This window comes from Macaca thibetana, chromosome 13 (genome assembly GCF_024542745.1).
Source record: "Macaca thibetana thibetana isolate TM-01 chromosome 13, ASM2454274v1, whole genome shotgun sequence".
Taxonomy (NCBI): Eukaryota; Metazoa; Chordata; class Mammalia; order Primates; family Cercopithecidae; genus Macaca; species Macaca thibetana.
In genome coordinates this window covers 105,667,041-105,690,691 of record NC_065590.1, presented here as the reverse complement: position 1 = coordinate 105,690,691, position 23,651 = coordinate 105,667,041, and the positions used below count along the sequence as shown (strand labels likewise).

At 48.2% G+C, this 23,651-nt stretch overlaps 1 protein-coding gene across 6 annotated transcripts in view; it reads left to right on the top strand.

The window, feature by feature from the left end:
- The window catches only part of TPO (thyroid peroxidase), a 111,922-nt gene that overhangs the window by 5,023 nt on the left and 83,248 nt on the right, over positions 1-23,651 (top strand). For all 6 annotated transcript variants that reach the window (XM_050753202.1, XM_050753198.1, XM_050753201.1 and 3 more), the window contains 3 exons: positions 3,149-3,233; positions 12,578-12,747; positions 15,050-15,182. In XM_050753202.1, the coding sequence (XP_050609159.1) occupies positions 3,149-3,233; positions 12,578-12,747; positions 15,050-15,182 (388 nt within the window). The remainder of the gene's footprint in view (positions 1-3,148; positions 3,234-12,577; positions 12,748-15,049; positions 15,183-23,651) is intronic.

The following is a 23,651-nucleotide window of genomic DNA, read 5'->3' as shown; positions in this document are numbered from 1 at the left end:
TCTTGGGGCGCTCAGGGGGCTCCCTCGTGGAAGCAGGAGGCCAGGTTGATAACCCCCTGTGTGTTTTCCCTTGGGACTCTGCCTTTTGTCAGTATAATTTACAATGCCCCAGAAAATTAACCTAAGATGCAGGGAGAGAAAAGGTTTCTTCCTCCCCTACAGATGGATGTCAGTCACCTCTATTCAGCCAAGAAGTAGTTAACCTAAACAGTGAAAGCACTACCGGTTCCAGCAGACACTTAGGACCATCTGATGAGAATTATGTGTCTCTGATGGGAGTTTTCAATACAAAAATGGATTTATTTTATGAAACTTAAAAGACAATAATAATCTGCAAGCCTATAAAAATGTTTTAATTTTGTGAAATATTTCACAATAAGAAAAGAAACTAGAGACTAAGCAACATGTGATCAGTTAAACTTAAATAACAATATATTAAATTTGTCAATAACAAGGAATGATCTCTCTAGAAACTGCCATTTCCAAGCATAGTAGGGAAAGATAAGCATGTTTCTTTATATTTCATCAGTTGGTTCTTAAATAATTGTCAAGTTGCCTGCTGAAAACCAGCCTTTGGTCTTGGCTGTGAATAGCGCAGAAGTTTGCAGAGTCCTGAAGAAACTCTCAGTGACAGGTGCATAAACACAGGTGGTGTGAGTGACAGAGCTAATTTGTTTTTCTGGTACCTAAAGATCAGCAGGATCAAAATTTCATAAAGGAAGAGCTGGGAGCTTGAGATTGACAATTTCATGAGATGAAGGATAAATTGCATTTTACATCCACAGCTCTGCAACATGGAGATGGGTTTTGGGCGGGTTGTGGAAGTCCTGGATTCTGAGGAGGACCTGCACGCAATTCCGTGGGCATCAGGAGCCTTCAGATGCTTTCATCAAAGGCACAGGCACAAGCAGGCCTTGTTTTAGAAAGGTCACTTGGGTGACAGCAGGAGGGACAGAAGGCTGGGGGAGAGATCAGTGCCGGAGACAGTCGAGAGTTCCTTCTACTAAGGCAGTAGAAAGGGAGACTAAGGCAGTAGAAAGGGAGACTGGCAAGGGCCAGGCAGGAGCAGAACGTTCTACCAGAGATATTATGGGGAAATCAGCACAACACGGCGAATGAAAGGCAAGGAAAGCCGTGGCTGGGTTTCTGGCTTGGGGACCTGAGCTGGCAGGGTGGTTATTTCAGGTTGTTAATTCCCCCGAGTGGGGAACAGAGGAGGATGGCGTGACTCGGGAGAGAAGTTCAAGTGAAAACGGGCATTTGGGTGAGGACGAAAGGAGGGTGAGAGGAGACGGCAAAGATCAGAGGAGCCAGAAATGCACCCATGGTGACATTCACGGGAGGGAGACCGTGGAGGGAAGAGAGCCACGGTGACCGAGGCTGGGAGAGGGAGCGGCCAGAAACTGAAAGCAGAAGGCACGACGGCTGGGAGCACTGAGGCTTGCCAGGCCCTCAGCCAAAAGCCGTGCGAACTTCTCTCTAAAACCATCCTAAGACGTAATTCTGCGCACTTGCCAGGCCCTCAGCCAAGAGCTGTGCAAACTTCTCTCTAGAACGATCCTGCCAGGTAACTCTGCCGCTAGGAGAGAAAGCCGCGCCAGGTGAAGGGGTCCGCTGCGTCACTCGGAGATTGATTTGTCTCACTCCAGAGCTCATGGCCGTCACCCCTCTGCCACCTAAGAATGCCGGCAACATCCCAAAAGCACCAGAGTCCTGGGGGGTGGTTACTGTGTTTGGCAAGTGACTGACCTCAGAATACTAAATGTGAGTTGAGTTGCCCAGGCAGTTGCAGTGGGTTTAGAAGGAAATACGAGGAAAATAAACGAAAATTCCAAGTGTCTTATATCTCAAGCTTTTGTGGGAACAGGAAGTTCCCTTGCTCTTGAGAGCTGAAAGAAATCTCCATAAAGCCCAGAATGCTGGTCCTTGAGGTCCACACCTGCCACTGGTCCTGCGATGCCCAGGCCGCCCCTCCTTTTTCGGCTCCTACTCACTCCCACTGGCATCTGTTCCACATCGCACTTTCCCAAGCATGCACATGCTGGCGCGAAACCGGGTCCCCTGTTCAGACTCCACACCCAGAGCCCGCAGCTCTGACGACTGTACTGCGTGGCCCTGGTGGAGCTGTGAGCCCATGCTGGGTGCCCCCCTCCCTCCTGCCCTGGCCCCAGGGAGCCCCACACCAGGGGGGCTCTGTTCATTGCTCTCTGCCCAACCCTGAGAGGTCACCCTCTGCCCCAAGTGCTTAACCACTGGTTACTCATCCCAGAACCCAAGAGAGATCCATCATGGAGGTTTTCTTAACTTTGTTGTATCGCACTGTAAGAAACCGGGTAGACAACGGAACAGACGGAGCAGGGCAGAGTGAGCAGGAAGAAGGGATGGTGGGGAATTTGTGTGCTCCTTGGGTGGGGACGAGCATGGAAGGCACTTGGGGCTGAAGCCTTGAGAGGCGCTGCAGTCGCCTCTCCTGGACTGACCTCGTGCAGGTTGGGCCGTTGGGAGAGTGAGAGCCTGGTGTCCCCTTCAGGGACTTCTATTTGCTTTTAGGAACCAACGCATTCCTTTGGTGGAGTATTGATGCTACACAGGTGAATTTAGTGACAGGACTGACGTGTGAACATGGCCGGAAGCACTTGCCATCTTCTGTTACCCGTCTGGAACTTCACGTTGTTACCCAGAAATGGGATTTTAACCTCTTAAACATTCCAGGTGCTAAAACAAATAACACAGGAGTGTTTTCATTGGAAACTGCTGGTATATTGGAATTATTTTATCTTTTATTAAGTACACAAATTAAGATAGGCAAATTATTACCAACTTTACCACTAGCTCAGGCGACCAGTGATAAATGTTCAGAACGAAAGTTATTCAAAATCATTTGAAGTGGTTTAGACAAGAGAGAAATTAGGTGAGCAGCTCTCTCATCCCATTCTCCAGGCAGCTTCATGCAGGGGGGTGGACACTTCTCCATAGCAAGGAAGTGAAGGCCCGTGGAGGAGAAGCCTCCCGCAGACCTGGTCGCCTGCCTGCCCTGGAAACCACGTGGGCATCACCACAGCCAGATGGGCTTGAGCGACAAAGCAACACCGTCAGTGAATCCCCGAACCGTCACTGTGCTCTGACTGTGTGGTGTTCTCTTCTGTAGGAAAGCCTGAGGAGTCTCGTGTCGCCGGCGTCTTGGAGGAAAGCAAGCGGCTGGTGGACACTGCCATGTACGCCACGATGCAGAGGTGAGCCCTGGGGAGGGGCCACCGCCCCGAATGCCACCTACGGGCACGTCCTCTCCGACATCCGCACACGTGTGGCCTAATATTCACAATTGCAAATGAAACCCTGAAGCTTCCCATTGTTAATTTACTTCCCCAGTGTCATGTGCAAGCAGAGGATAGAAATGGTATTTAATATCCAATTCTTTCTTTAGCAAGACACAGAGGAAAAGCACCATGATCCAGTCAGCAATTACATATATCCTGGTTAAAAGACAGTAGAGGCTGACGTCCTGATAGTGAAACCAGACTCTCTCCTCAAGGACTAGGACAGATTAAAGAGGAAAAGGGAGACCTAGATCCCAGATCTTTGGTGGTGTGATGTAACTGTAACATAACCTGGGGCATAGGATAAAGAATTAAATGGGGCTCTCCTCCATTTTTGAAATAATTAGCATTTGTAATTATATAACAGACACCACTATTAAGAATATTGTGGTCTCATATTACCTGTCTAGAAAAAGAAAAGTAAAACAAACCTGTAAAGCAGTTTGTCCTCCCAAGCTTATTATTTTGTAGGAAGTTGACTAATAATTATATAAGTTCTCAAGATACAAAATATCAAAAGACAGCAGTTAATTTATTCCAAATTTCTATTATTCCAGCCAGAAAAATACCTTATTGTTCATAGTGGCTGAAAACAAATTATTATTTATTTTCTAAAAATTGAATCAAAGGTAAAAGAAAGAGAATCACTATTTCTTATAAACTCACGCACACTTTAGTAAGTCTAAAATGGACAGGAATTCCTGGAAAGACATGGCAGTGGGGGTGGATACCAAGTGCGTAGTAACAAGTGTGTGCTGCTCTCTCAGTAACAATTTGTGAACCCAAGTATCTAAGACAGATCTCAATCCGTGTAGAACGTTTATTTTAACAAGGCTAAGGATGTGCCTGTAACGCAGTGTCAGGAGGTCCTAAGGACACCTGCCCAAGATGGCTGGGGCACAGCTTGCTTTTACACATCTTAGAGAGACAGAGGACGTCCGTCAAAACGTGTCAGATTTGCATGGTGGGGAGTCTCTGGGTCATAAGTAGATGTAACAGTTTTCTGATTGGCAAAAATCAGTTGAAAGAATTATTATCAGTGGGAAGGAATGTCTGGATGATGTGAAGGGGTTATGGACACCAGAGTTTCATGAGCTTCATAGAGAAGAGATCGTGAATGTTTCTTATCAGACTTAAGGTCTGTGACGATGTTGATGCTGGAGGGGCAGAAGGAGGCGTGTCTGACTCACCACCTTCCATCACCGTCTGAACCAGCTTTTCAGGCTAACTTTGGAATGCTCTTGGTCGAGAGGCGGGGTCCACTCAGGTGATTAGGCGAGGACATTAGAATTTTACTTTTGGTTTACAAATTATATGTTAACAGGACCCTTTTGAAATCAATGCCTTGATCCTAAGGATGCATTAGAGTGAGGGAAGCCCAGGAGAGATGTCAGCTGGGGACACTATTGGAAAAATTTGCCTTTTGATATCGCTCAAAAAATACACTATACACCTATTCCAACTATGTTTCTTTCCTTAAGAAATACTATTTCTACTGTGGAACAGTCATTGTTCTGGATGCCGGGATACAGAGATGAGTTAGATTGTTTCATATTCTCAGAAGTCCGTGCTCCTTCTGTAAAGACAGATACCTGAAGGGGACACCTCATTTAGGGATGAATTTATTATGGATCATCAGGAAATACAATGGTTGGTTGGTTAGAGAACTGACTTTGAGTAAAAGTTTTAATAATAATAAAATACTTTTATCCTTCAAAACACATCTAGTTACTTTAGAGCCGAAAAGAAAAAAAAAATAACTTCTCCAAATCATAATATCAGAAGCTAGAGTGTGCCTAAGTCATTTCTTCCACTCACTCATGGGCAGTGGTATGGCCCCAGGCTTTTGGAAAGTGATAGGAAAGCACAGAGCCTGCCCATGAAAGTGTTTACAAAAAGGGAGCCTCTGAGACCCCCTACCCCCTCACTCATCACTTCGCTTACCTGGATAGCACGGGGCCAGGGACAAAGGACTTTGCTCCCGAGGTAGATGGAGTCAGAGTTTTAGTGTTTGCACTTGTTCCCTGAGACCACCTCCCACAGAGCAATGGGAAGGAGACCAGGGCAGGCTGCACACAGGAGGGGCTGCGTCTGGGGGGCGGGGGGTGCCCTGTGCCTTGGGACCTGGATCTTTACGCTGTGCGGCGAGCGTGCCCACCCGGGCTCTGGGGAAGGGGGCCCTGTGCCTGGGGACCCGGATGGAGGGGCTGCATCTGAGGAGGGGGGCCCTGTGCCTTGGGACCCGGATCTTTACGCTGTGCGGCGAGCGTGCCCACCCGGGCTCTGGGGAAGGGGGCCCTGTGCCTGGGGACCCGGATCTTTATGCTGTGCGGTGAGCATGCCCGCCCAGACTCTGGGGAAGAGCACCCCTGTTTGACTGGAGAATCTGGAGAATGTGCAGTGTATTCTGGAGGAAGATACAACCTCCAGGGAGGCAGCGGCGGGTTCCCGGGCCTGTGGCCCAGGCTGCATCAGCAACCAGGTTCACCTGCAGCAGCCAGACCCTGTGAAGGAGGCAGGCAGGGGCAGGATCTGCCCATCCATTGTGTCTGGGCCACCTGGCCAGGTGTGGCTGGTAGTGTGGGGGCAGGGGTGAGTGTGACCCATGAGTGTGTGGGGGTGGGGGTGAGTGTGCCCTCGACCTGGCAGGCACCCCTTGGACAGGGCAGTGTGCTTTTCTCCCACCATGGCAGAGAGCAGGCACTGCAGATCTGCCCCCTCCACCTGCCATGAGAGTGGGAGCAACTCCCTTCCTTTCTGCACTTCGTAATTTTATAATTTCGGCATAGATGGAAGAAGTGTCTGCGTGAGGCTCTGGGTCCGGTAGACCAGAGGCCGAGAAACCAAATGTTCCCATCAGTCTCAGTTATTCACCCCAGGGTCTGTCCAGGCTCACATTCCTTGAGCAGTAAACTCATTCCTTTTTAGCATTCAGGGACCGTTTCCAGTATTCACAGTTCGCTGTGAGGTCCAGTGTGTATTCAGCCTGGAATATCTGTACCTAGATTAGTGATACCATTTTAGTCTGTTTACTGTTCACAGTGGAACGCTCTGGGCATTCCTGGGGTGCCAGACAGAACAGCTAAAGGAGTGTTATTATTTAATCAAATGAAGCTACTGGAAGGTGTCCCCGAACCAAGAGCAATCCGCAGAATTCGTGGGAACACACATATGATGCATGGCTCTGTGTGGGCTCTTCACCTTAAGAATGCAAAACCAGCTAGAGTCAAAGTTCCCCTAATTTGAGTTTGATTTTCAGATATTTTGCTGCAGTTAAGAGCCTGCAAGTGTCACCTAGTAATACCTTGCTTATGTTCTGAAGCTGAGCTCTTAAAGTAACATGCAGCCCTGACCTGGGCTGCAGATTGCATCTGTGTCCGGAATGAGCCATGGCTGCGGCCCCTGGGAAATAGCAGCAGATGAACAGAGCAGACTGTGGCTTGTTGTGGGGGTTGAAGCACCTCTCCAGGCTCTTCTGAATGAGCTGCCTGCAGGCTGGGCTCTGCAGAAAGTGGACATGATGGGAAAGTGACCAGCCAGCGAGGGAGAGACCTCTGAGCTTCACGGCAGCTGCAGGGACAGGAAGGGCTGATGTGGGCAGCGTGGCCTGGGGACCCACCCAGGGGACCTGCTGGGCGATACCCTCCAGGTCACGCTCAGGAGCTAGGATCAGTTTCCCAGACCCCTCCAGGTCACGCTCAGGAGCCGGGATCAGTTTCCCAGACCCCTCCAGGTCACACTCAGGAGCTGGGATCAGTTTCCCAGACCCCTCCAGGTCACGCTCAGGAGCTGAGATCAGTTTCCCAGACCGCTGCTTTCCTGATATACCTCTTTTGGGTCCTGATTGTGTTGTCCCATGGGTGCCAGGCAAAAGAAGGGATGAGACAGTGAGCCCTCGAGTGGGTGCAGGTGTTCTAGGAGGCAGGAGTAGATTTCCTCAAAAGGAGCACCCTTGGCCTTCAGATCTCCAGAGAATTCTCATTCTTCCTGTTAACCAAATGTCTTGCTCAGATAGATTTTAGATAAATGTCTGCAAGGAAAGCATGCGTTTTGGGAGGGTTGCTATCCTCTCTACCATGGCGAGTCCTGGGGAAGCTGCACAGGTGCCTACGCTCTGGCTCTGCCACAGCTGCTGCGACTGACAACGTCACTTGCATCTGGGCCAGGAGTCTCCTGTCTTCGGCTGGCATCCATGAACTGTGGCTGGCTAACGTGTTAGTTATAAGTAGCTACAATCTCAGTGTCCTCAAAGTTCATGACTATATACTACCTTTTACAAACATGTCAGCAGATCTAAAACACATATATTGTATATTTTAAGTTAAATATCACATGCATTTGTATGTACATAAAGTTATTTCTAAGGTACATGATGCATGTGTGTAATTTTTGTATCTTACTGTTGTCTCTATCATTTACTGGATGTCGACGTGGTGCAAGCTAGTTAGTTTTCAATGAATTAATTTCCTCACCTATAAAATGGGCGTAATTGTTGTATTTATCTCACAAGCTCATATGGTTTGGTGCGTCCCCCCAAATCTCATGCGGAAACGGGATTCCCAGTGTTGGAGGTGGAGCCTGCTGAGAAGAATCGGATCATGGGGGCGGATCCCTCATGAGTGATTGATTTGCCCCATCCCCTTGGTGATAAGGGAGTTTTTGCTCAGTTAGTTCACATGAGATCTGGTTGTTTAGAAGTCTGTGGCACCTCCCCGACTCTGCTCTCTTGCTCCGGGACCTGTCTACTCCCCATCCAAGTTCTTGCATAGTTGTCAGCTTCCTGAAGCCCTCACCAGAAGCCAGGCAGGTGCAGGAGCAATGCTTATATAGCCAGAAGAACCATGAGCCAATTAAACTTCTTTTCTTTTCTGCATACATTACCAAATCTCGGGTATTTCTTTATAGCAATGTGAAAATGGCCTAACACAGAAAATTGGTACTGAGGAGTGGGGTGTTTCTATAAAGATACCTGAAATTGTAGCAGTGGCTTTGGAACTGTGTAATGGCAGGGGTTGGAAGAGTTTGGAGGGCTCAGAAGAAGACAGAAAGACAAGGGAAAGTTTAGAACTTCCTAGAGACTTGCCAAATGACTGTAACCAAAATGCTGCTAGAAATAAGGACAGTGAAGGCCAGGCTGACATGGTGTCAGATGGAAATGAGGAACTTACTAGGAACTGGAGGTAGAGGTCGCCTGTGTTATGCCTTAGCAAAGAGCTTGGCTGCATTGTGTCCAAGTTGTGGGGATCTGTGGAAGTTTGAACTTCAGAGTGATGACTTGGAGTATCTGGCAGAAGAAATTTCTATGCAGCAAAGCATTCAAGGGGTGGTCTAGCTGCTTCTAACAACCAACCATCAGATATGAGAGCAAAGAAATGATTTGTATTTGGAACTTATATTTAAAAGGGAAGCAGAGCATAAACATTTGGAAAATTTGCAGCCTACCCACATGATAGAAAACAAGATCCTGTTTTCAGGGAAAGAATTAAAGGGAGCGGCTGGAGTAACCATTTGCTAGAGAGATTAGCATGACTAAAAGGGAGCTGAGTGCTACTATCCAAGACAACAGGAAAAGGGCCTCGAAGAAAGCATGTTGTAAGTCCTCAGGACAGTCCCTCCCATCACAAGCCCAGAGATCTAAGAGGAAAGAATGGCTTCAGAGTCTAGACCTTGGGCCTCTTTGTCCTGTGCAGCCCGGGGACACAGATCTCTATATCCCAGCTGCTCTGGCTCTGGGCTTGGCTCAGAAGGGCCCAGGTACTACTCAAGTCACAGCTTGAACAGTCCAAGCCATACGTGTCTACAGCTTTCACATGGTGTTCAGCCTTCAGGCTCACAGAATGCAAGAGTTAAGGAGACTTGGTGGCTTCCCCTAGATTTCAGAGAATGCATGAACAAGCCTAGGTGCCCAGGCAGAAGCCTACTTCAGGGGCAAAGCCCTCTCAGAATGACTCTACTAGGGCCATGCTGAGGGGAAATACGAGGTTGAAGCCCCCACACAGAGTGCCCACTGAGACACTGCTTAATGGAGCTGTGAGAAGGAGGCCCTCACCCTGCAGACCCCGGAATGGTAGATCCACCAGCAGCTTGCATCCTGCACCAGAAAAAGCCTCAAGTGCTCAACTCCAAACCATGAGAGCAGCCAGGTGGGCTGTGTTCAAGGAAGCCACAGGGCAGAGCTGCCCAAGGCCTTAGGAGTCCATTCCTCACACCAGGGTACAGGACACGGAGTCAAAGGAGATTGTTCTGGAGCTTTAAGATTTATCGAATTGTCTACTGAGCGTAGACTGGTGTGGGGCCTATAAACCCTTTCTGTTGACTGATTTCTCCCTTTTAGAATGGAAAAATATACCCAGTGCTGGTGCCACCGTTGTATCTTGGAAACATGTAACTGTTTTTTTATCTCAGAGGCTCATAGGTAGAAGGACCTCATCTCCAGGTGAGACTTTGGACTTGGGACTTTTGAGTTAATGCCGGAATAAATTAAGACTTTGGGGGACTGTTGCAAAGGCATAATTGTATTTTGGAATGTGAGAAAGACATGGGATTCGGGGGAACAGGGTAGAAGGATATGGTGTGGATGCTTTTTCCCTCAAATCTCATGTTAAAATGTGATTCTGGATGTTGGAGATGAGGCCTGGTGAGAGGCAAGTGGATCACAAGGGCAAACCCCTTATGAATGGTTTAGCCCCATTCTCTTGGTGATGAGTCAGTTCTCGCCCAGGAGGTCCATGTGAGACGTGGTTGTTTTACACTATGTGGCACTGCCCGCTTGACCTCTTGCTCCTTCTCTTACCATGTGAGGCACCTGCTCCCGCTGCACCTTCCACCATGATTGTGGCTCCCTGAGGCCTCCCCAGAAGCCAAGCAGGTGCTCGGTCCGTGTTTGCGCAGCCTGCAGAACCTTGAGCCAATTAAATCCCTTTTCTTTATAAATTACCCAGCCTCAAGTATTTCTTTAGAGCAATGCAAAAATAGCTTCACATGTAAGCTTTAACAATTTTTATTTTTGTTGTATATGTTTCAGATTTGCAAAATGATGTTTTGATACGTAATGAAGTGATCACTACCATCAAACAAAATTAACATACCCATCACCTTCCATGGTGATTGGTGTCTACGTGTGGTGAGAGCACTTAAAATCTCTCGTAGCACATTTGTTTTTAGTATTCAATATTATTAACTATGGAAGGAATACAAGTGCTTAGCACAGCACCTGAAACTTTACTTTCACTAGTAAGCACTATGTATTTTGGGATTATTATTAATAAACAAAAATATAAACAATCCATTTAATTATTGGCAGAACAACTGAAGAGAACAACTAGGTCACTTTTCCCAAAGCCACAGTGGGTGATTCTGAGTCCTGAGCCTCATGTCTAACTTGCAGAGGGAAGGAGGTTCTCCTGCCAGCTCCGTAGTTCTGCCTGGCCTCTGACACTCTCACACCTCCCCTGGTCACTTGGGCAGTGCTGGCCTCCTGTCAGCTGGAGAGGCCCCACTGCAGATGACTCAGCCAGGGCAGCTGTCTGCAGCCCCCAGAGCGCAGTCCGCTGTGGTCACTCTGCTTCTCCTTTGGGGCCTGGCCCTGCCAGCTTTGCTGTCAAAGGTGATTGACTCAACCCTCAGGCAAGAAGGATGGTGAACCTGATGTAGTCCTCCCTTGGGCCCTGGGGACTCAGTAATTCCACTTGGCAGGTGCTTGGACAATGCTCTGATCCACCCAGGTGTTGGCAGCATTGTTGCAAAGGTCACCTCTGTCCTTTCTCTCCAGGTTCCCCAGGTTCCCAAATGCTAGTAGGCAGGTCAACTGTGAAACCTTGGATTGGTTCCCTGTAGCTGCTGCTGCTGCTGGGAATCTAAAAAGGTCAGGTGCCTGTGTGGGAGGCCAGGAGTGAGGGGAGGCCTGCAGGTGAGGAGAGGCCTGCGGGTGAGGAAAGACCTGCAGGTGGGGTGAGGCCTGCGGGTGAGGAGAGGCCTGCGGGTGAGGAGAGGCCTGCGGGTGAGGAGAGGCCTGGGGATGAGGGGAGGCCTGCGGGTGAGGGGAGGCCTGCGGGTGAGGAGAGGCCTGCGGGTGAGGGGAGGCCTGCGGGTGAGGGGAGGCCTGCGGGTGAGGAGAGGCCTGCGGGTGAGGGGAGGCCTGCGGGTGAGGAGAGGCCTGCGGGTGAGGAGAGGCCTGCGGGTGAGGAGAGGCCTGCGGGTGAGGAGAGGCCTGCGGGTGAGGGGAGGCCTGCAGGTGAGGTGAGGCCTGCGGGTGAGGGGAGGCCTGCAGGTGAGGAGAGGCCTGGGGATGAGGGGAGGCCTGCAGGTGGGGTGAGGCCTGCGGGTGAGGGGAGGCCTGCAGGTGAGGAGAGGCCTGCGGGTGGGGTGAGGCCTGCGGGTGAGGAAAGACCTGCAGGTGGGGTGAGGCCTGCGGGTGAGGAGAGGCCTGCGGGTGAGGAAAGACCTGCGGGTGGGGTGAGGCCTGCGGGTGAGGAGAGGCCTGCGGGTGAGGAGAGGCCTGCGGGTGAGGGGAGGCCTGCGGGTGAGGAGAGGCCTGCGGGTGAGGGGAGGCCTGCGGGTGAGGAGAGGCCTGCGGGTGAGGGGAGGCCTGCGGGTGAGGGGAGGCCTGCGGGTGAGGGGAGGCCTGCGGGTGAGGGGAGGCCTGCGGGTGGGGAGAGGCATTCAGATGAGGCAGGCTTCACATGTTTCTTATTCTATGAGGGCGTGTTTAGCTCTCACTGTGAACAGCTTTGCTGCCCCATTGTGGGGCTGCACTGAGCAGACGCTCTGCACTGGAGTGGGAAGCGAAGAAGTTGGAGCTGGGACACAGGCAGCCTCGGCCGGCATTGGCTCTGAGATCAAGGCAGGGCCGTGCACTGCCCAGTCTCCTGTTTCATTAGCTGGGACATAAACAAATCATGTCTTGGTTTGGATGTGACGGCCTGTCAGCAATTGTTATGAGAATCCAATTGACTCTGATACGACAGTTTTGTAAAGGGCAAGGATTTGCCATTTTCCTCATCATTCAATACTGAAGCATCACCTACACCCTATTCCTGTTCCTAAACCCGACAACCCCGTGGACAGCGGTGACCCCGTGGACAGCGGTGACCCCGTGGACAGCGACTGCGCGTGTTTTCCCTGTGCACACCCCACAGTGCCCGGCACATTGTCTGGAACACAGTAGTTACTCAATAAATGTCTGCTTAATTAATTCGTAATTAAGTGCCAAAGCTACCGCAGACAAATAATCTCTTTTATATCTTCTTTATGTGCCATAGAAACCTCAAAAAAAGAGAAATCCTTTCCCCACATCAGCTTCTGTCTTTTTCCAAACTTCCCGAGCCAACTAGCGGAGAGATTGCCCGAGCAGCAGAGATAATGGAAACATCAATACAAGCGATGAAAAGAAAAGTCAACCTGAAAATTCAACAATCACAGCATCCAACCGGTAACGGGCTCCCCCTCCCCACTGAGAAGCCGCAACTCCCCAGGGAGGATGCCTTGATTTTTGTCCAGGGGCTGCTTGTTCAGGGCGTGTTTTTTACTTGAGACCGAGCAGGATGGGACTCCAGCTCTTTCAAAACATACAAGCTGCAATTTTTAAAATGCTTACCGAACAGTCTCAGTATCTTATTTTTGTTACTCCGGAAAATAGCTGTTTCTCTCCAACTCAAATCAAATTTGAAAACGAGCTCAATAAGCTAAACATCCGTTTGTATGGTATAAAATAATTTAGGAATTTTTCCCACAGCCCCCCTCTTAGTTAAAACTTGGCAAGCTCATTCATAAAACCTCTTCAATGAAAGGACTTCATGTGTGAGGCAGCATGTTGCAGGGAGCCCCATCTTCCCCGAGTTGCTGTTGCCTTAGCAGAGCTACCTAGGACCTTTGAGAGCCAATTGACTCATCTCTAAAATGAGGACAGTAGCACTGCTCACTCCGCTGGCTATCGGAAGACCAACGCATAAACCAGGAGCAAATGTCATTATTTCTTCAGCTCTAAAGCACTCTATGGACATAAGATACTGAGATGGTGATGCAGGCAGCCAAAAGGCATATTGGTGCTTCTTATGATGGGGAGCGAGTAAGCGAAATGTCTTTTTAATTAATCAATAATTTTTTCTGTGCAGTGCCATGAGCTACTTGGCCTCTGAGTTCTTCCTTCTAACTAGCTATAGATCAATTTGGTGCTGGTTTACTTAGCTTTTAGAATAAGACAAACTTGGCTAAACCAGTATTAACCAGAATTCTCAAATCCTAAACTTAACAGTGAAGTTTAATTAACTTTATAGCAAGCTAAGATTCATTTGAAATGTCCTTTCTTTCAAACCATGTGACTGAGCGATGTTTCTAAGAACTCTTGGTCCACTGTCCTGTCCACTGTCCTGTCAGGCCTCCTATGGAAATAGCAGTTCCTGACGTCAGAAGATATGGGTCTTTCTGGTCCATGCTTTAGAGCCACATGCTCATTGCTGGGTCTGTAGACATAAATGTTTAGGAGAATAGGCTGAGGTATGTGGTCCAGGCTATAACATAGAACTTAAGGACTCTATAATTTAGAATATTTTAAAATGATTTCCATTGTAAACATAGCCCATCTAGAAAATTTAGAATGCGAGGAATGTAAAAAGGTTTCCCATTACTTCATCACCAAGGCAGGACTCCATTAAATGTCAGTGCCTGTCCTTCTAGGCTGCTGCTTCACGTTGGTCTTGTGTATTATGTGACTATAACCTAATGGTTCTTTTCTATTGCACATGATTTGTTGTCTGCAAGCACCTGCTTGAGGACATTCCTGTCAAGAAGAATCTGTGCTCAGCTTTTTGAGGAATGCCTATTCCTGCACTAACTGAATGCACACTGCAGTCCGAGGTTTGCTTAACTGTTCCCGTAGAGCCATTCCCATTGGCCTATTAGTGAGCATTCATGATTGAAAGACTAGTTTGTTTCTCTCATATCTGAAAATGGAATGAATTCCTTCCTGGCTTTTTTTCTATTGAATATCTCAATTTCACTGGTATCTGGTTAATCCAAGTTTTGTAGCATTATCCTCAAAGATTTATATAAACCGTCTTGGAGAAGTAATCCATGATTACCTCTACTAATGGACAGTAAAGTCACTCTCACTTTGATTTGTTGAATAACATATAAATTATAGTGACAGAATTGATCCAAAAAAAAACAGGAAATTGTTTCGTGGGCTCTCGTCTCATCTGGAAAGATTTACAAGGGAACCAAAAATCAATACAAAGGAAAAATAAAAGGTTTTATAGATAAGCGTACCATCTTCATCAAGGCAAGATTTTTTTCTACATTAGGGTTCGGGATAAATTCTACTCCTCACTGTCTTCTAAAGCACTGGGGCCGTTACTAGGCACACATGCCTCACTGTGCAGTTGTGCTGAATGAGCCCTGGAGATGTGCTCAGTGAGGGTTGATGGTAACTGCGAAGTTACTTGCTGGCTTATCCCCCTGGGGGCTGAGAGCTTTTGGATTGCTTTTCTGAAAGATCACAGAGCAAAAATAAATTTAAAAAACCCCACATTTCTAGCAATAAGGAAGCTCAAGAGAATTAAATGAGTGAGTACTTGATGTAAAGGGAGAAAGCAGATTTTCTCAAAAACAATGACTCCAGTTACATATGAATCCCAAATTCAGATGCTGGAGCCACTTTTGAGACTGCCATAGAATATTTATTGGGTGGATTTGTGGTTACAAGCACAGAATTCACGGTTTCCCATTTTTCACAGATGCTTTATCAGAAGATCTGCTGAGCATCATTGCAAACATGTCCGGGTGTCTCCCTTACATGCTGCCCCCAAAATGCCCAAACACGTGCCTGGCGAACAAATACAGACTCATCACAGGAGCTTGCAACAACAGGTATTGTTTGTGGATTTTCTTAATCTTCTCATGAAAGTTGCATCTGAACATGACTAGGTGCCATCATAAAGGAGCCTCTACCATGACTGGTGGATCCGTACCCCCCCCGAGCTCCTGGTTCCTGTCCTTGGCCTCCCTGACGTGGCCTCTTGCACACCTGGTGGTGCCTCGAGCAGCGTGCTGAGCCACACCGTCATTCCCAGCCACAACGCCCCTTCCACAGGTGCTTCTAGGTCACTCTTAACTTCCTAACCCCACAAATTCCACCGCCGTTCACCTAATAACTCAAGCCATACGTTTAGGTGCCATCCTTGATTTCACTAACTCCCCTACCCATTGTTTCCAATGCACCCCCAAGACTGTCACTATTACCCCCAAAGTGAGTGCTCTCCACTCCCTGTCACCTTAGCTGAAGCCAAAATAACCAGCCGGCTGCCATCACGTGGTGGCTCCTCACTGGTTCTCCTAGTTTAACTGTTGCTTTCCCCGTTCACGCTTCCTGTTGTGGCCAACACCATCTCAGCACCCTCCTTCTCAGTGCCCCCCACCCAAGTCCCCACTGCACTCAGAGTGAGTTCAGATCTGCCCAACAGTGGCAACTGCCCACCTCCTCTGGTCCACGGTGGCAGGAGGTAGACAGGAGCTTTGGCCACACACACAGCCATGTGATTCAGTCTGTGGTTCAGACTGGTTTTCTGAAGAAGGTGATACAGAAGTGAGCCAAATCTTAAGGGATGAGTGGGGATTTCTCAAATGGGCCACAGGGTAGAGGAGAGGGTTTTGCAAAGGCCAGAAAGAGCAAGACACGTTTGGGCAGAAACACGCAGCCTTTGGCACACAGAGGGGCAGAGGGAGAGCAGCTGCGACTGTGGCGCCTGTGGGGTCTGGGGGCAATAATACGCCCCGTGGTCACCTGGAGGCTTTGTCAGGATGGCCGCAGGCTTGATGTCCACCGATGCAGGCAGCAAAGGTGCTTAGCATGGAAGAGCTCCTCAAAGGGACTCGAGCTCCTCGCTGCTGGGTGTGCTGAGGCCAGAAGGAAGATGCCCCGTACCCGCTGACCCCGTGAGAGAGGGATCAGCAGGACCCAGGCAGAGCCCTGGCCTGGACAGGCAGTGTCCTGAGACAGAGGGCAGGGGCTCTGGGACAATGAACAGGAATCGGTGTCCTGGGTCAATGATGGTTAAGAACAACAGCTTTGCAAATGGACAGCCCTGGATTTGAGACCTGGAATCACCACTTATCAAAGGGCAATTTGTTTCCATTCTTTGAGCTGTAAGAGCTTGTTTGTAAAGCCCACAGCAGGAACGCATAACCTGGCTATGTGTAAGGACCGGATCTTAGGACCGTGGAGCCCCAGCTGGAAGAGGCAGCCTGTGCTGAACGCGGAGATGGGTCAGGACCACACAGGAGGCTACTGTCCACCCCTCCTCCCCTGAAGCCTGGGGTGCCTGTGCTCACGCATGGAAGCAGGATCAGAGGTGGAGACGGCACGTGTCCTGTCCTCAGAGCTCGGTGGAAGACATAGGTGTAGACAAGGGATGCGCAGGAGATGATGCCTGGGAGTATGGGGACACTGAAGTGGCTGGTGGGATGCATAGCTGGAGGGACCGGGCCTGGATGGAGGAGGGGATGGGGCAGGTGCACTGTTGAGCCAGAGGCCAGAGCAGAGATGGCTTGGACTACACGGGGAGGAGCAGGGTCTTCAGCAGGGCAGGGTGGGGTCTAACCTGCAGATGCACGTTCAGGGTGGGGATTCCTGGGGACAGTGGTGTTGGAGATGTGGGGGCGGGGCTGCTCTCTGAATGGATTTCAAAGCCTGCCCCTGGGTCCTGCAAAAGAGCCTGAAACTTTCTTTGGTTTGGTGCTTCCTCATGCATAAATCAAACAACAACAACAACAACAACAACAAAAACTCTTTAAAAAATATATTGTGCTTCAGTTTACAATTTAACAACCTCAAGACCAGAGCCTCAGCCAGCACCAATGAATTCCTGCTCGGCCCTTCCTAGAGGCCTTGCTGCTGTCTCGGGCGCCTCTGCCCCTGCTGCTGGGCGAGCTCCACTGATGCTCCTGGGAGAATCTCTGTTGACCGTACAACGACGTTGGCACTGGCAGCCGTGATCTGGGGACACTTCGATCTGAGCTGGTTTCTCTCTTTCTGTGGTGACGGCTACAGTTTTCATTAAGAATGTACAGCATCTGGATCTAAAGTCCCCTATGTTCAAGGCTTCACACATTGTATTCCACCAAAAATAAAACATCTGCTCAGAAATCGTTAGTGTCTCACTTGTTGTTACAAAAGTGAGCCACAGAGGACCCCTGCCCCTTGGCCCCTGGGTGGTTTACTTTTTCTCTGCAGGCTGAGACCTGTTAGTGCCAAAGCCTCCTAGGATCAAGCTCAAATTTATTCATGCCCAGTTGTGAAAAAAACAACCCAAACGAGCAGATTTTTAGCCACTTGGAGCCTACCTCTTTGTGTCTTCCACAAAACTTCTCCCAGTATCTCAGGTCATTGGTAAGATACAGCCTTGTGGTCATCAGACCCCAGGTCGCTGCTGCCGCTGGAGTTGCCTGGCCAGAGACTCCCCCTCCACCTCACCATGTTGCTGAGTAAAGTCATCAGACACAGAGACCCTCTGATGCCCCACCGTGAGTTCCTCACCATCCTCCCCATCTGCGTGGCGGTCCCTCACCTTAGCCTCTGGATGGTCCCCTGCCTTGAGGGATGTCCCCTCTTCTGCACCTGTGCCCAAGAGCCACCCTAAAGGCATGTGTGTGTCTCTGCCTCCCCTGGTCCTAACTTTTGCCTTGCTCAGCCCTGAGTTCCCAGAGCTTCCCCACACCCAGTAAGTTGCTAAGTTCCCCTCCAGTGGTCTCCTAAGCCACGTTAGCGTCCCTCTCAGTCACCAGCACCTGGTTCCCCACCCACACCTTCCCATCCTTGCCTGGGCTGGTGCCGACTCACTAGGACCCTCCCTGCCCAGGGGAGGTCACCTGGCCTCTCCAGAGAGACTGTGACCGTGTCCTTGCATGGCACTAGCTCTCTGGCCTGGGTTTGGTTGCGTTTCTCTTTATTGTTTCTTGACTAGTGTGTCGGCCATGTCAGGTGAAATTTTCAGATTAACAGCTTAACACTCCATGCAGGAAGTCCCTACTCAATATTCTCAGCACATCACCATATGGCTGTCCTGATGGTCTATATTATATCTTATAGAACACATTAATCTTATAGACCGTATTAATACGTGGGCTTCATTACGTGATCCTAAAAATCCAAGTATGTTTTAGAATTGTCATTGCAACTTCCAGTCAACATGTTTAGCATTTGTTTTGGTTAGGTTTGCTTTGGTTTTTCACATATGGGATTAAAGAATTAAGGCAGATATTTGTTTCTGATACATCATTTTTAATTTAGAGAATTTATATTCCTTTTGATTAATTCTGGTGATTAAGCTGTGCCTCTACATCCTTGCTGGGTCAGATGATGCAGTTTTTATTCCAATTATGAAGGGCATGTGGGTCCTCTGCAGTGAGTTTGGATTTTTATGTTCGAGGCTCACCAACATTCCTCAAAAGGTTTCGGATAACTAAATCTCGCATTAAGCATTTCCCTTTTATTGTCTAAAATTTCACCCATGTTTCTTTCTGATCGTGTTTGGCTTTTGTTTTCGTTTTGTTTTTTCCTTTTGTTTCTAACTTGAAGGCGCCGCGCTTTCTTTTCCTGCTCGCTTGTTCCTTCCTGAAGGTCGTTTCTTGTCCCTCACCCACCACTGCTGCCCACCGTGCTGTATTTCCAAGCAACCTTGGGGTGTTGGCTGCAATGACATATCTAAGACAAATGTTATTTGGAATTAACTTTTGAAATTCTAAATGTCGAAACGGTAGATTTTAAAACTCATTCATTTCTACTAGTTCTCTTGCTTTATGGTGTGATGTCTGCATGTCACAAATGGATGGCAGGGTTTCTAAGGCTTGCTTTTCCTTTGTTGGTATTTTCCTAATTGCTTAGGACATATCACATAAAATTACTTAACAAGTAGTGGAAAAGAATGATTTTTCTTTTGCCATTTCACCTGGACTTTTTGTTTGTATGGTGTAGTCGGTGCTGCAGGAACTACCTTGTTGAAAGAGGAGGGGGCAGGTTGCTTCTCGTTTGTGTGGTGTAGCTAATGCCACACCCGGACGTCTTGTTTGTACGATGTGGTCAATGCCACACCACCTACCATGTTGGAAGGGAATGGGGCGGGTTCCTTCTTGTTTGTATGATCTACTCACTGCCGCAGGAACTACCATGTTGTAAGCGAATGGAGCAGGCTCCTTCCTGGTTTTATGGTGTAGTCAGTCCCGCAGGAGGCACTACGTTGGAAGGGAACGGGGCAGGTTCCTTCTTGGTATGGTGTGGCCAGTGCTGCAGGACGTACCATGTTGGAAGAGAATGGGGCAGGCTCGTTGTGAATTTTGAGTCTTTTTGTCTTTTCACTTTGTCCTAAAGGAAATTATCAGGTCTCTGCATAAGCCCCGATTTTTTAACAGGGAGGGGGTGTGTGCATGCATGGCAAACTAGTCCCTTTAAAAATTTTAGAATCTCTAAATATAAAGCTTAAGATATTAGTAATGCTGTTGATAACTGTGTGTTTGGGGTGATGATGTTTTTGTAGTATCATTTAAAGGATTTCCAGCTTCTTTCTGTTTCTGTTACCAACCTGTGGAGACCTCTTCATCATCCTGGACTCAGATCCAGTCCTCAACACTCCTGTGCTCCCAGCCAGCTGAGGCTGTTGTTCCCGCCCGTGTGTTTTTATAGAAGTCTAGGAGTTGGGGGTAGGAGGTGGGTGTGGGCAGGGGTCACGTCGCTTACAGGTTACGTTTGCTAGAAGCAGTCACATTGGCTGAGAACAGAATCCCCAGGGCCTGAGGATATCATGCAGGAAACTGGGTTTTAGTTTGTAGCTTGGCATCAGCCTAGAGATCAGACAAATTCTGATCAGACAAATTTATTTTAAAAATCAAGTGCTCTGGCCGGGAATGGTGGCTCACGCCTGTAATTCCAGCACTTTGGGAGGCCAAGGCGGGTGGATCATGAGGTCAGGAGATCGAGACCATCCTGGCTGGCACGGTGAAACCCCATCTCTACTAAAAATTTTTTTTAAAAATACAAAAAACTAGCCAGGCGAGGTGGCGGGCGCCTGTAGTCCCAGCTACTCGGGAGGCTGAGGCAGGAGAATGGTGGGAACCCGGGAGGCGGAGCTTGCAGTGAGCCAAGATCGCGCCACTGCACTCCAGCCTGGGTGACAGAGCGAGACTCCGTCTCAAAAAAAAAAAAAAAAAAATCAAGTGTTCCGTGGTGGGATGGTGATATGGTTGGCTGTGTCCCCACCCAAATCTCAGTTGAATTCCCATGTGTTGTGGGAGGGACCTGGTGGGAGGTAATTGAACCACAGAGACAGGTCTTTCCTGTGCTGTTCTCATCATAGTGAATAAGTCTCACGAGATTTGACAGTTTTATAAGGGGGAGTTCCCCTGCACATGCTCTCTTTCTGCCTGCTGCCATCCAGGTAAGACATGACCTGCTCCTCCTTGCCTTCCACCATGATTGTGGGGCCTCCCCAGCCACGTGGAACCATAAGCCCATCAAACCTCTTTTTCTTCCCAGTCTTGGATATGTCTTTATCAGCAGCATGAAAACAGACTAATACAGATGGAGTAGGGGAGGGCTACTGAAGAATTGAAGCCTCTTAGCTGCTGCTGGAAATAGATGCAGTCGAGGTGCAATTACTCATGGCCAGTCCTCCACAGGCAGCGGGGTCATTGTGAAGACCTGTGTGCCACAGTATCTAGAAAACAAAGGAGCCATGAGCCACTGTTTGCTTGTCGTCTAAATCAATGGACTATCTTATCACATGCAATGTTAGACAGTGTATTACATACGAATATTCATAAGCAGAAATATAAATATAGACTGTATACTGTAAGATAGTATTCATTATACAATATGATTAATTCACCTAGATACTTCACATAGAATTTGCCTTCAGTTTTACATTGATACGTGTGATAATAACTGCTCTGTGTGTTCTTGAGAAAGTGCTCACATTCCTGTACATAATGGAAACGCCATCACATTTTGAAATAGAGCATGAGATTCTGGCCACCACGTTGTCAGTTACAAGCTGCTTAGACTTCATGTCTTGCTTAGATTCTCAAATTCTCTGCATCTGGAAAATGGCAAAGATAGTGATGCGCATTTCTAGGGTTGTCATGAGGCTGAAGTGAGATAATGGCAGCAGAAATACTTAGTGAGCAATAATGCTGCAAAGGTCAGCGACTGTGTATGTAAATAATGGGCACCTTTGAAGCCCCTTTCTTCAAAGAGTCTCAGTCTTGATTCTTGAAGAGGTGTAATTTATCTCTGAAAAACTGCATTATTTCTTGCTGGGCATGTTGGCTCACGCCTATAATCCCAGCACTTTGGGAGGCTGATGTGAGGGGATCGCATGAGCCCAGGAGCTCAAGACCAGCCTGGGCAACAAAGCAAGACCTCATCTCTAAAATTAAAAAAAAACTATGGTATTTCCTGAGTTTTGACGTGATGAACTACTGCGGTAAACCGCTGTGTCTCACAGTGTTGTAAGCGAATGGAGCAGGCTCCTTCTTGTTTGTATGGTGTAGTCCATGAAGCAGGAACTACCATGTTGGAAGGGAATGGGGCAGGCTCCTTCGTGCTTGTATGATCTAGTCATTGCTGCAGGAGGTATCATGTTGGATGAAGTACCATGTTGGATAAGTGGCACAGTGGATAGAATCCATCTCCATTGTGACCATGAGTGGATTTCTGCTATTAAATTGGAGTACGACTTATGTAGGGCTTGGGGGTGAATCTGGAGGCACAGGTGGCCAAGTCTCCCATGGGCCTGCACCCCCAGATGAGGGGCCCCCAGATGCAGATCAAGGACTTTACACCCCAGAGGGCTGCCTTCTGGCCCCTCCCAGATTGTGCTGTCTCCCCAGAGGTGACCACTGTTTTGATCTTCGTCACCATAGTCAGTTTTCCCTGACCTGGCTTTTATAGGAAGGAAGTTAGATGGTAACCCCTGGGCCTGGCTTCTCCACCTCCACTCACCTTGGAGATGTAGTTGCTCCTGCCTTGCGGAGGGAGACACTCATCGTTACAGGACAGGCAGGGTGAGTGCTGAGCGCTGGTCAATGCTCCCGAGTGGCTGCTCTAATCTGCACTCCCAGGAGCAAAGTGTAAGGGCCCCACGCCCTCCCCAATCCGCGCACTGCGAGCCCTTTCATTTTAGCCCTTCTTGAGGGGAGGGTGGCATTTCCTGTGGTTAACTTTATATTTTCCTGGTGACTAAGCACTTTTAAAACACATTCATTGGCCATTTGGAGACTTTTTGGGGGGATGTGCCAGTTCAAACATTTTTGCCATTTTTGATGAGTCTTTTTTGATTTATAGACGCTCGTATTTTCTAAATATGTCTTCAGTGAGAAACGTTTTACAAATGTCTTCTCCCACCCGAGATTGGCCTTTTCACTCTCCATGCTGTCTTTTGGAGAAAAGTTGTTCATATTTTTAATGAAGTCCCATTTATCAATTACTTATTTCGTGGAAAGAAAACTTTTTTTGTTGTGTTTAAGAATCTTGGTTTCTCTGAAGGATGTGAAGGTATTTTTCTTGTGTTTTCTGCTGAAAATGTTATTGTTTTACATGTCACATTTAGATCTGTGACCCATCTCATTTAATGTTTTGTGCAATATATGAGGTGGCAACCATGGTGTGTGTGTGTGTGTGTGTGTATGTCTGTGTCTGTGTCTGGGTGTGTGTGTATATATTGTAAACCAAAAATAAAATTCTAAGTCCTGCGATCATCTGAATTGACCCCTCCTCTCAGCAAGGGCGTTCCAAAGCTAACCTGAAAAACTAATTCAGACCATGATGGGGAGAGCGAGGTCAGATGTGCCTCATGACACCCTCCTCCCTTTTGGAATTACTGCTAGAACAGACTTAACTCTAGAAGAAACATTTACAATCTATTCTCTCAGAGGTCTGCTGCCTGGAGACTTCACCTGCATGATGAAACCTTGGTCTCCACAACCCCGTGTCTTAACCCAGACACTCCTAAGTCCTTAGACAATAACTTTACTCTTTCAAAAAATTGCCAATCAGAAAACTCTTGAATCTACCTTTGACCTGGAAGCCCCCTCCTCCGGATGTCCTGCCTTTCTGCACTGAGCCAATGTACATCTTACATGTATTCGACTGATGTCTCGTGTCTCCCTAAAACATATGAAACTAAGCTGTGCCTCAACCACCTTGGACACGTTTCTCAGGATCTCCTGAGGGCTGAGTCATTGGCCATTGGTCACTCATATTTGGCTCAGAATAAATCTCTTCAACTATTTTACAGAGCTTGACTCTTTACTGACAATATCTGTAGGTGTGTATGTATATATAGAGGC